The sequence below is a fragment of the Macrotis lagotis genome, chromosome 7 (assembly GCF_037893015.1).
Source record: "Macrotis lagotis isolate mMagLag1 chromosome 7, bilby.v1.9.chrom.fasta, whole genome shotgun sequence".
In the NCBI taxonomy this organism is placed as follows: Eukaryota; Metazoa; Chordata; class Mammalia; order Peramelemorphia; family Peramelidae; genus Macrotis; species Macrotis lagotis.
In genome coordinates this window covers 129,637,125-129,649,485 of record NC_133664.1, presented here as the reverse complement: position 1 = coordinate 129,649,485, position 12,361 = coordinate 129,637,125, and the positions used below count along the sequence as shown (strand labels likewise).

The 12,361-nt window shown below is 35.2% G+C and overlaps 1 protein-coding gene across 1 annotated transcript in view; it reads right to left on the bottom strand.

Annotated features, from left to right (window-relative positions):
* Nucleotides 1–12,361, bottom strand: part of CADPS2 (calcium dependent secretion activator 2) — a 713,380-nt gene that overhangs the window by 394,030 nt on the left and 306,989 nt on the right. Inside the window, exon 6 of the mRNA XM_074195280.1 lies at nucleotides 9,782–9,903. Coding sequence (XP_074051381.1) covers nucleotides 9,782–9,903 — 122 coding nt within the window. The remainder of the gene's footprint in view (nucleotides 1–9,781; nucleotides 9,904–12,361) is intronic.

Below are 12,361 nucleotides of genomic sequence, written 5' to 3'. Positions count from 1 at the left end.
CTAACCCCATTATTTAACCACTGTGCCACCTAGTTTCCCTAACTGCATAATACTGTTAAGGACAGTATAAATTTATATAAATAATTTTTGAATGGTTTTTATCTTTCTCCCAAATCTAAAATTTTCTTTAAACTTTGTGTGCTAATTAGTTCCCACTTTTCTCAGAAAACCTGTCTTAATTCAGAGCATCCAATGACAAAAATATATTTCATTAACGGAAGTACTGGCTTTTAACAGATGTAGTGGGAAAATTCCAGACAGTGTCGTCAACAACAGTCCCAGTAGGAGGTTATGTTCCTTTGTACATTTAAAATGAAATCACAAAATTTGTTGCTGGATTTAAATCCCTTTCCCAACTACTTTCTAGTTCTCTTGCCAGGAGAACTTAAAAGTCTTTTTTTTTTCCTTTTTTAGGTTTTTGCAAGGCAAATGGGGTTAAGTGGCTCACCCAAGGCCACACAGCTAGGTAATTATTAAGTGTCTGAGACCGGATTTGAAACCAGGTACTCCTGACTCCAATGCGGGTGCTTTATCCACTACGCGCTACCTAGCCACCCCTTAAAAGTCTTTTTAAAGCCTTACTTTCCTCATCTGTGAAACGGAGTTAATGTAGTCAGAGGATAATGCATGACAGTCTTAAATAGCTATGTAATATTAGTTATAATTATTCATCTGATAAATTCCATGAGTCTTATTCCAGTGTACATTTTTGTATATTTAATAAAAAAGTGACTAGAACCCTGAGTAATGATATGGAGTTCTGAGAAAAATACATTCCATCTCATTCCTTCTCAATTTGGGACAAATGCAATTGGTGAGCCACAGAACGCACACCTGAGTCATGCCTAGGAATTCTTAATTGGGTTGAGGATGATGAGAAGTGAGGAGCCACAGTGACAGAGGAGAGAAAGAATTCCTATCCCTGCCCAGGATTTTAATGAGATGAGAGAGAAAGCCCCAACAGAACAAGGGCAACAGATGAAAGGGGAAAGTGAAAGGAAGATGAGTTGCAATTAATAAGGGAGAAACCAAAGCTCGCCATCTGGCCCATGAGAATTTGGGAACAAAAGAGGCAGGCAGAAGGTATTAGAAGCACCTACTTCTTCAAGGACTGAGAGAAGTTTAAAAAAGTGAGCTCTTCCCCTAGTTCTCCTCCTTATACCTGTCTATTAACAATTAACAATACTCTGTTCATTCCTTTAGCTAAGTGTGTTATGTAGCCTCATTTTTTCCCTCTCAAACATTTAAAGATCAGTGGTTAGCTAGAGATAAAAATTTTAATTAGGGCCAAAGGCTAAATCTCTGAGATTAGACGGCAATAACTTATGGTGATTGGATCAATAACACTTTATCCACTATAAACTCCATAAAACAAAGAAAGGGACAGATGGATCTGAGGACCAGTCAACTTTTCCTAAGCTAAATGAGCTGATTATTTTAACATGCTGCGAAGGATAAGATGCCCTGAGCTCTTTTTGATTTTCTTTGTATGCTCAGACTCACAGTAGGGTCATAATACTTAACTAACTTTCTGTCTTCTCCTGTGCAGCCAAACAAGCCTTCCCTCATAGGAGATAGTCTATCTCTGATTTCAGTCCTTTTTCTCTAGAAATCTTCCATGTGTGGAATGCACTTGTTCTTTATCTTATCAAATCCTGCTTTTTTGCAAGATAAAATTCAAGCAAGACTTTTTTTTAATATGATCTTTCTTTTTTCCCTCCAATTGCTAGCGTCATTCTTCCCATGACTTGTTTATTTTGTATTTATCCAAAATGCATTTATGCATACATGCAACTACACACACACACACACACACACACACACACACCTATAGATAGATATTTACAGACACCCAGATGTTTTCTTCTCTGAGAGAAGACAAAGCCCTTGAGAGGAGGGACGGTGTCATTCTTTGCTAGCCTGGCTCCTAGAAAGTGCTTCATTAAAGCTTAGTGATGGACTGTGGGTGACCTTTTTTTTGGGAGAGCTCTTTCCCAAAAGTTTGAATCCTTAGTTCAGGACAATAATCCTTCATATGTCCTCTAAGATCAAAGTTTTCTGACAGAGGGTTTGTTAACCTACAGGTGCTACCAAGAACAAGGGGTCCTTAGGATGGAGAATCACGTCGATGGGTCAGTGGCTGGGCAGTGGTCTGTTAGGGAGCCTTTCAGGAGACTGTCAAGTCCAGCAGAATGATCTAGGATCATACCTTGACCTAGAAGCAGGCAGAGACAGTACAGGAAAACCGGCTGACACCCTCATCCTTCACCTAATACAACATGTTACATTGTCTTTTGTTTTTGAATAACAATAATAAAGTCTAGAATATGAGAAACATAGAGAAGTAGAAGTCAAGAAGTTGTTATTTTTGTTCATGTCTTGATACTCTGTGACCCTCATGGACGTTTTGTACATGAGCTTTTTTGGCAGATAATGGAATTCTCTGTCATTTCCTTCAACAGTATATGTATTCCATTTTACAAAAGAAGTGTCACAGAGCTAGTTAATGTCTGAATGCAGATTTAAAATCGGATTCACTTGACTGTTTGTTCTAGTCATAGCACCATTTAGTTATCCCAAGTCAAGAAGATTAATTTGACACCTCTTGGTTGTGTGACCATGGGTGAGTGTTTTAACAAACTAAAGTTCCAAGATGCAGAGTGGTGGCGATCTACAATAGCAAAGGAAATTTCCTCCATCAAAGAAAATTCAGATTTGGCTTGAAAAATCTCTAATTAAAAAAGTACAATGCCAGGAACAAAGAAAACAACTAATATATGCTTGTTAATAAATCAACAATTGTACACAAATGTGGGGGGGTTGTTTGTTTTTCTGGATGATTAAAGTGTGGGTCCCCTCATCACTTTTTTTAATCACAAAGAATTAATAGTACATGCTTTCTATAACAATCCTACAAGAGCTAACAAATTAAATGCTACTGGAAAGCGTATTCTGATATAACACATTAAAATGAAAAATAATATATCTCAAGGATAAAACAGCTCAGGTGGTTTTCTGTGGATACTTTAATTACACAAGCATGAATGCAAATGTCTTGCCATTCTGAATTGCTTTCAGTTATAGCTGCCAAAACCTTTTGGTATCTTCACATATTGTTATAGTTATGTGTTTTGGGCTTTGAATTTCCCATCAGGGAAGCGGCAGCAGCAGCAGCATTCTCTGCTTGGTCCACAGAGATATACAACAAAGGAGTCTGAATGCTCTGCCCTAATGACTGGTGTCTTCCTAATAAACATGGGGCTCCTCAGTCTGTTTTCAGTGCAAGGTTCAAGTTACTGAATATCAATCTCTTACTTGTCCCCCATATCTCCCTTCTGAAACTTAAAATAAGTTATTTTCATTAAAAAACCTTCAATAAAACTCCAGACAGCAAATCTAGTTGTACCAGCTGATACTGTTTGGTGCATCTCCTTTTCAGAGATGGAATACACTTGAAAAGTCAGTGGCTTACAGGGCTAGAGGGCAGCAATAGGGTAATTTTGCCTGGGCTTTGTACTCTAAAGGGGCTTTCAATTTGTCAGCTAAAGAACTATAATTTATCTATGAAATGCCACTTGAATAGTCCTGTCATGCTTAATAGTAACTGTGACCCTGCACAAATGTTAGATTTTTTTCCTTCTGTAATAGGTGGATTTGCACAAACAGATATACAAAAAGACTAATCGTACCCCATCCCACACCAACATGTGTTAAATGAAATACAAAATAAAATTTTGGGCTGATGTTTAAGGATGCTTTATTTGATGACGTGATTTTTACTTTTTAAAAATATTTTTGAAAGTATGTCTAGGAGTCTTTTGTAAACCCCCTAGTTTCTTTTTTTAAAGATCTTGGGAAGGGGGAAGATAGAGAAACTACTTATTTATTAATCACCTACTATGTGAAAGTCCCTGAGGTAACTGCTTTACAAACATCTCATTTGACCCTGCTGACAAGTATACTGCTTATTCAGAGTCATTTAGTTATTAAATATGTGCTCAGAATTCTATTTCCCCACGTCTTAAACCAGTATTTTATTGGACCTGCTCCTGGCTAAGCTGACTTCTTTAATCTCTTTTCTGGTACTCCTCCGGTCCTGTTTCATCCAATTCTTTAGTAATATTATTCATCCCCTCCTTAACCCACCCTGGCTATAGACCACATTTAAAATTGGTAAGCACTTCAGTCTCTAGCCTGGCACTCATTCCATAAGCAGGCCCTAGGCTGAGAGCTGGATACTACCTTACCTCACCCATTGCCCATTAGAAACTTTCTCCAAATTGGCCTGTGACAAATTATTTCTTTTAACATTTTTATGGTGGTAGAAGGAGCCTGTATAGCATTAAAATGCTATTTATTCATTTCCTTTCCTTCCTAGAAATAAGCAACAGGATCCCAACCTGCAGAAACTATCCTGCATCCACCAAAATGTACTAAGCATCATTAAAGTGATTTTTTTCTTTAAAACAGTGGTCTTAGACTCAAAGAGGAATCTGATTGGACATGCTGTCTACATCTAAATATTGAGAGGGCAATCTACATTATAGGAATAAAAGATGCAATGACTAAGTATCTTGATTAGATTTATTGGAAAATATGGATGAAGTAAGGCATTTTAATTAGTAACAGAGGGAAAACTGAATTGCTCTCCAGCAAAGCCCAAATTGTTGAAGCAATAAAATGTAGAAAACGTGTCAGAGGCATGATTTACTGGGATGATGGAAGATAATGCAATTTCCATCCTGTAGAGTAAGATGATTTCAAGGATAAAGTAACTATATAATTGAGAAAATCTGTGGTTGGTAAGCATTTCAGAAAAACCATTTTTTAAACAATCTTCTCTGGAATACTTGTATACAAAGATAAACGGAAGCTTTTGAGGTTTCAGAGGGTTTCAAAAGACTAAACCCCAAGGCTAATTAGATATAAAGATATTATCAGATCCCTTTTAATTATTATTCTAAAACTTCCAAAAGTTGTATATATTGCAACCTAATTTTCAATGCATTTTAATTCATGTCAAAGAATTCAGTTTATATAATCCATAAATTACTTCATTATGTATGCTTTAATATTTAGTGTTTTAAAGTTATGATCATATGTCCATGCTAAGTGAATTAACTTTTGGGAGAAAAAAATCTAGTGTCACAAATAATGACAATGAGCCCTACATATTTAATAATATACATTATTGTTTTAGTGCTTCAAGGTACTTAAGCATAAAAGGCTAGGCATTAACATTTTGAATTAATATTTTTATACACAAAATAAGTAATTATGGGGTGGGTTGATTCTAGGGGTATGGCAACAGAGAAGAATTTGTAGCCACCATCTCTCCCTCCCCTGTAAAAGGAATTCAAGCTCAATTCTACTTCTCTCTCCTTCAGATTTGATGTCATGAATTAGAATCAGTTATAACACAAATTTTCTAATACTCTAATTAATCTCATCAGTCTTAATTGATGCCATTCAATTTCATTGAATGAATAGTTATCGAAGGTCCATTCTAGATACCATGTTAGATTCTGAGTGAAGAATCAAAGAAAAATTAAAAGTTAATTCTTACCTCAAGGGAGCATACAAACCAGGAGGTGAGACAAGACAAATGACTATAAATATTGGGCATACTATGATTTGTGACAACAAGGGTTAGGTGAGAGGAACCCTGCTTCCCAAAGGGTCAAACAAATTACACAAATCTGTGTTAATAGGGAAGATACTTCCTATGATGAGCCAGGTTTCAAGATTCAGTTCTAATTAATTCATATTCAAGACTTACAATTAAGCATAGGAGTAGGAATAATGATGGTCTTGAATTCTCTGCCATCATTTGCAGGACTCTCAGGTCTTTCAACTCCTAACTGTAGCATAGGCTTTATTTTGTTGAACCCTTTTCTATTTCATTGGGATGTGTGTTGGGGATCAGGGAAAAATCTATGCAGTATAAATGAATTAGATCTTGAAAGGTGCATAAGATTTCATCAGAAAGATTTTGTAGAATTGAACAGAGAAATACACATTATTACACATTTAGTCATGTCAGATTCCCAAACTTGGAAATCTAGAGCTAAAGGACTAAACAAATCTGTAATATCAAAGAAAACAGCAGAGAGAGAGAGAGAGAGGTTAAATCCTGGGTTAAAAAAAGAAATCACAGAAAACTATCTCTGCCTGTCAAAATATTTCTCTTCTAAACAAGGTGAAAAAACTCACTGGAATAAAGGTTCTTATCATCTCTCCCCTGGACTACTGCAGGAGTTTCCCATATATATATATCTTTGCCTCAAAACTCTGCGACTGCCTTCCAATTAAGGTTTCATTACTAAAATGTGTTTCTACAATGTATTTAAGCTTTATCACATTCCTCTTACTGAAAAAATGCTAAAGGTTCACAGTTAGAAGTAGGAACAAATATTAAGTAAGTATAAAATCTAGTGGTCCCTTTCTCAATTCACATGATTTTTAATTTCTTTCCAGCCTCTGATGCTGTTGTTGACCCTCTTTTCCCCTAGGTTTTTTAGTGATATTTTCTGTCTCTTCTGTGCTTCCCTCCTTTCTTCAGAGTTGATCCTTCTCAGTATCTTCCTTTAGATTTTGTCCACTATCCACTGGTGGATTTCTGCACTCTCACCTCATTCAGGTGTCTGTCACAAGTCCTCTTTACTTTTTCTCAATATCTCTTTTGGTGATTCCAATAGTTCCCATGTGTTCAGTTATCATCTCTATGATTCTAATCTCCCTCTTCACATATACATATGTGTGTGTGTGTGTGTGTGTGTGTGTGTGTGTGTGTCTGTACTCACACAGTCTTAGTCTTTCTTCTGAGCTCCAGAAACAAATCTCTAACTCCCTTTTGGACATCTTGTACCTGATTTTCCACTGGCATCTCAAATTTCACATATTCAAAATGCAATATATTTCCTTCTCCCAACTCTCTTTTACTATCAATGGCATATTATCTTCCTGGTTATCCAGCTTGCAACACTGGTGCCATCTTTGACTCCTCTCTTAAAATCACTCCACACAAGCAAACTGTAGCCCAAGTCTTGTCATTGTCTATAGTCACAGCACTCCCATAAGTCCAAATCTCTCCAATAGACAACACTGTGCTGCAGGCTTTCATCACCTCTCACCTAGACTATAATAGCCTTTCCATCAGTCTTTCTGGTTCAAGACTCTGCTTTAATTCATCCTCCACTTGAGTTACTAAAGTAGTTTTCCCAAAGAGCAGACACGACTATGTCGCCTCTCCTACTTGCTAACATCCATTTGTTCTGTATATATTACATAGTTTCTCCCATTAGAATGTTAGCCCCTTTGAGGTTAGAAACCATATATTTGTCTCTTTTTTAATCCCCAGTACTTGATGTAATGATTAATAAATACTTTTCTAACGAGCCTCCTCTGTTTGGCCTTTAAAGACCTTCACAACTTGGCCCCAGGCCCCCTTTATAACCCTATGTTACTCCCCTTCATGCACAATATAGTATAGCCTAAGTGGCTTTCATGACTTCTATTTATAAGTAAAATTCCATTTCCCGTTTTAGTGCCTCTTGACTGGTGTTAGCCATATTAGCAAAGTACTACTTTCCTACTTCTACCTCCTAGAATCCTATTCTTTCTTAAATTTTCTAAGTGAAATCTTTTCTGTAGCTGCTAGGGCTTTCCCTCCCCCATTCCCAAATGATCAGGGCATCCTTGATCAAGCAATATAATCAAGAGATTATAATGGGTCCAATACTCTGGTTATATTCACATTTAAGAAGGACACTAAAACTTCAAAACCAAGTGACATGTTCTAAAATTTTAAGAGAGGTGAAACTTGGAAATTTTAAAGTACAAGGGTATGTACATGCCTATATGAAGGTACATTATATGTGTGTATATGTATATATGTGTGTGTGCATGTGTATGTGTGTGTATGTGTATATATATGTGTATATGTATATATATATATATATATAGTATACTAATATATTTTCATGTCTCCATGTCTCCACTAGCAGAATATAAGATACTTAAGAGCAGACACTAATTCCATTTTATTTTTTTAAATCTCCAATTTGCATCACAATATCTAGTATATAATAGCAGTCTAATCCATGCTTGTTTCTCGGAAGGTCAAAAGACTTGGGAGGTCAAACACCCAGAATCAGTGCTGCCATTTTCTCATCGGAAAGCCTTTTAAGAACCAGTTTCTTTATTAGTAAAGTAAAAGGGTTAGGCTAAATCAATAGTGTTAAACTCAAATAGAAATGGAATTTAACAGACCATACATAAATATCCCTACAGGTTGCATACTGATTTAGAAAACCTCATATTAACATTTTTTTTTGTGTTCTATTGCATTGGTGCTTATTTTGTTAAATATTTCTAAATTACATTTTAATCTGATTTTGGCCACACTTAAGAGTACTGGGCCTAGAGATTTAAATTCTGACATATGTGGACTACATTATGTCTAAGGTTCCTTCAAACTCCAAGATTCTGGGATTCATTGTCATGACTCACTATCACCATGAAACTTCCCCTGATCTTTCAACTGGAATAGATCACTCCTACTTTGAGTCTAAAAGATCATTCTTCATGACCTCTCTAAAGCACTTAGGTCATTTTGACTTACTGGGTTGATATTTATTTGAGCATAACATGTCTCTTCCCCCTATAAAACTAATAATCCTGAGGGAATCAGAAAATACTTTACTTCCATCTTTACAATCTGTTCTTTGTATAATGAGGGCATTTAAAAAAACAAATATCTTTAAAAGTGATGCTTTAAAGTGACAAAAATACTGGACAGGGAATCCAAGGCCACAGTCTCAATCTTAGTTTGACTCAATATATATATGATATTAGGTAAATTATTTAACTTTTCTGAGTCTCAGTTTCTTGATGTAAAATGAAGAGATTGGCTTTGTTGATCGTTAGGGTAGGATCCAGCTCTGAGATTTTATGACCCTTATACCAACAGGTAAGAACTAAAGAAAAATTAAACAATTTTCATTCCTTCAATTCAGCCCTAGACACTCTTGCTTTTGCTATTACTAGGGTAATTCTGTAATTACTATGGTTCTAAATAATTTCCAGATAATTTCTCCAACCAAAGGAACAAAAGGGTTTATTGAGATAAGGTAGTGATATTAGCAAGAAAATTATATTCCTTATTGTAGCATATGCAGAGCTAGACATTAGAACCAGCTCCCTGTGCTCTACCACTCATAGGATCATATATTATTGGAGGCTTGTTCCTCTTTGGTATGACCACTGTAAATTAGTTTCTGTGACATGTGCCAACTTCTGGTTGAGATAATGTCTACAATGAGAGCTGATGGGCTGACATTTAGAAAGTGAGAGTCAACCATTCTTTTCTTTCTTTGCCCAAACATGCTACCATCCTAGCTTTTGTTACTCTCTTCTTCCAAAAATTCACATTTATAGAACATATAAATAAAAAGGTTGTTTGTTACATCCTCATCACTGCAAATTTACCCACAGGCATTTTACAGTGATTCCAGTGATACGTATCACTTCTACAATAATTTATAAACATTTCATTCATTTATAATTAATTTCACATCTGCACATCAGATTTCCTACTTATATTTGGCAAGAATACAGCTATACTTCTAATTAGAATATTTTCATCAAAAAAGTCAAATATAGATTCTCTGCACTTGAGACAAGGTATCAAAACAGCAATTTTTGAATGTTAAGATAACACATCATTCTACAAAGAAAACACATTTCTTTTACAATTAGAAAAACACTATTAATAGCTTACTGTGGCCTTGAGGCTTCAGCCTGATCTGTTTGAAGTTTTTCTCCACCTTCCACTTCCATAGTGCAATAAACAATTCGATTTGGAGCAACTGACTTTAAACCTTGAACTTCCATGATAACAATCTAAATGACAAAAAAGGTACAAAAAGGCACAGTGTTACATCTAAGGCTAAAAGAGGAGCACTGATAGGTAGCATTAAATTATTCTACCCCTGACAAAGTTCCTTGGACTTTCCCACTTATAGGATTTTGTCACCACCAGGTTGAAATTCTCTGCATTCATTGAGGCAGAATTCAAATACGACCTACTTCATGAAATCATTCTCAATCATCACAGATTTTAAGTTGCCTTTCTCATTTGGTGTTATAGTATTTTCTATTGATGACAGCACAGAATATTTTATTCACAAGAATAGGTTGAATGACTTACTATCTAGAAAAACAATCAATATGATTCTCTGGAAGGAAGTTAAGCCATTTTTAAGTCCTTAAATTTCAAGTTTTAACAATTGAAGATATAATGTAGAAGTAATTCCTCCAAAATTTATTTAAGCACCAACTCAAATATCTTCTACCAGTTCAAAATGAAAAGCATATTAAAATATTTAAATTTAAGGGAAATTCTTTAAGAGATCTTTAAACTTCGACTGATAAAATGCAAATAACTTAGTGTAAGCATTCACAAATGCAAATCTATAAAATGATTCACAACTGATTCTCAAAAACTGTGATGAGAGGCATATGCATGAAATATCATCTATCATAAGGCAATCTCCTTTTATAATTGATGGACACTAATGATATTGCCCCTTAGTATAATAAGAAAAGCAGAAGCTTAAAACATTTTACAAACATTTTATGATCTCCTTCAAAATTTCCCTTGGAATAGACAGTCTTAGTATTCATATCTTTATTTTATAGATTTGAAAAGTGAGGTGCAGAGAGAGGAAGTAACTAGCTCAAGGTCACAACCTAACTTTTATAGCAATAATAGTAATATGCTTAATATGGGTTGGGTGTTCTGCTCTACACTTTACTATTATTTTCTCATTTGATTCTCACAACAACCTTGGAAGGCAGGTGCTAGTACAATCTCCACTTTAAAAATAAGGTTGGGCGGTGACTAGGTGGCGTAGTGGATAAAGCACCGGCCTTGGAGTCAGGAGTACCCGGGTTCAAATCCGGTCTCAGACACGTAATAATTACCTAGCTGTGTGGCCTTGGGCAAGCCACTTAACCCCATTGCCTTGCAAAAAAAAAAAAAACACCTAAAAAAAATAAGGTAACAGGGGCGGCTAGGTGGCACAGTGGATAAAGCACCGGCCCTGGAGTCAGGAGTACCTGGGTTCAAATCCAGTCTCAGACACATAATAATTACCTAGCTGTGTGGCCTTGGGCAAACCACTTAAACCCATTGCCTTGCAAAACTCTAAAAAAAAAAAATAAAAAAAAATAAGGTAGCAAAGTAAATGGAAGCAAGAGAATGTGCCGAGGTTCATGCAGCCAGTAAAGGTCTGGTGTCACAGTTGAACTTGCATCTTTGTGACTCCAGACTAGGCACTCTTTTTACCTTGCCACCTAATAGTAGACAATATATATATGTATATATATATATATATATATATATATATATATATATATATACACATACACACACACACACACACACACACACACACATATATTATTTGGATTATTTCTACCATGGTGAAACCTAGGCTAGTCATTTAACCTTTATGTGGCTCATGCAACTTACTAGGTCTTGACTATTATGTCATAAGTTGCAATCTATTTTGGTAGACTGATCTCCCACTTTGCCTTCAATGACAAAATTAATATATGTGCTACCATTTGTCATTAATTCTTACTGCTTTCTATTTTGTTATATTAGCACTGTATATTTGAGAGAGAGAGAGAGAGAGAGAGAGAGAGAGAGAGAGAGAGAGATAAAGAGAAGGAAAGACACGAAGTTATTAATATGGACTTTTTGAATCTATTTTTAAAATAATTTGCCAAATATTTTGGTTTGTAATCCTAGGCATTTCATTTTATACATTTATAAAATGCAAGGATGTCTATGTTTATTTTTATTAAACACGCTGAATGTTCTTTATTGTATCAAGTTTATATTATTATTCAGTCTTATAAATAATAATTAGGTATAATTTAATGTACATACCATTTTCATTGATGGTTGATGTATAAATTTTCATATTCAAACTTAAGAACACTAAATGTTATGAAGTTATTTATAATGAAAATGTTCCATTTTCAAATTCACCATTTCTGAATTACTTAGTAAACTATGCTGTGAGATTTGTTCTTTATAAGAATCATGAGCTAGTAAAACATATAGACGAAAAGAATCATTTTCAGAGTAACTGTCCCTCCATTTCAGATAATTCAAAATCCCAGCATAATCTTTTAGAAAGAAAGGAGGAAAACAATGAGAGATGAAAATGAATGAATGAATGAATGAATTGAATGTATAGAAGATGTATAGGAAAGGAAAACTGATACCTAAGAAAAATGGCCAACATGACAAAAATCTCCTTTTCAAGCTAAAGGATCATAGACTCAA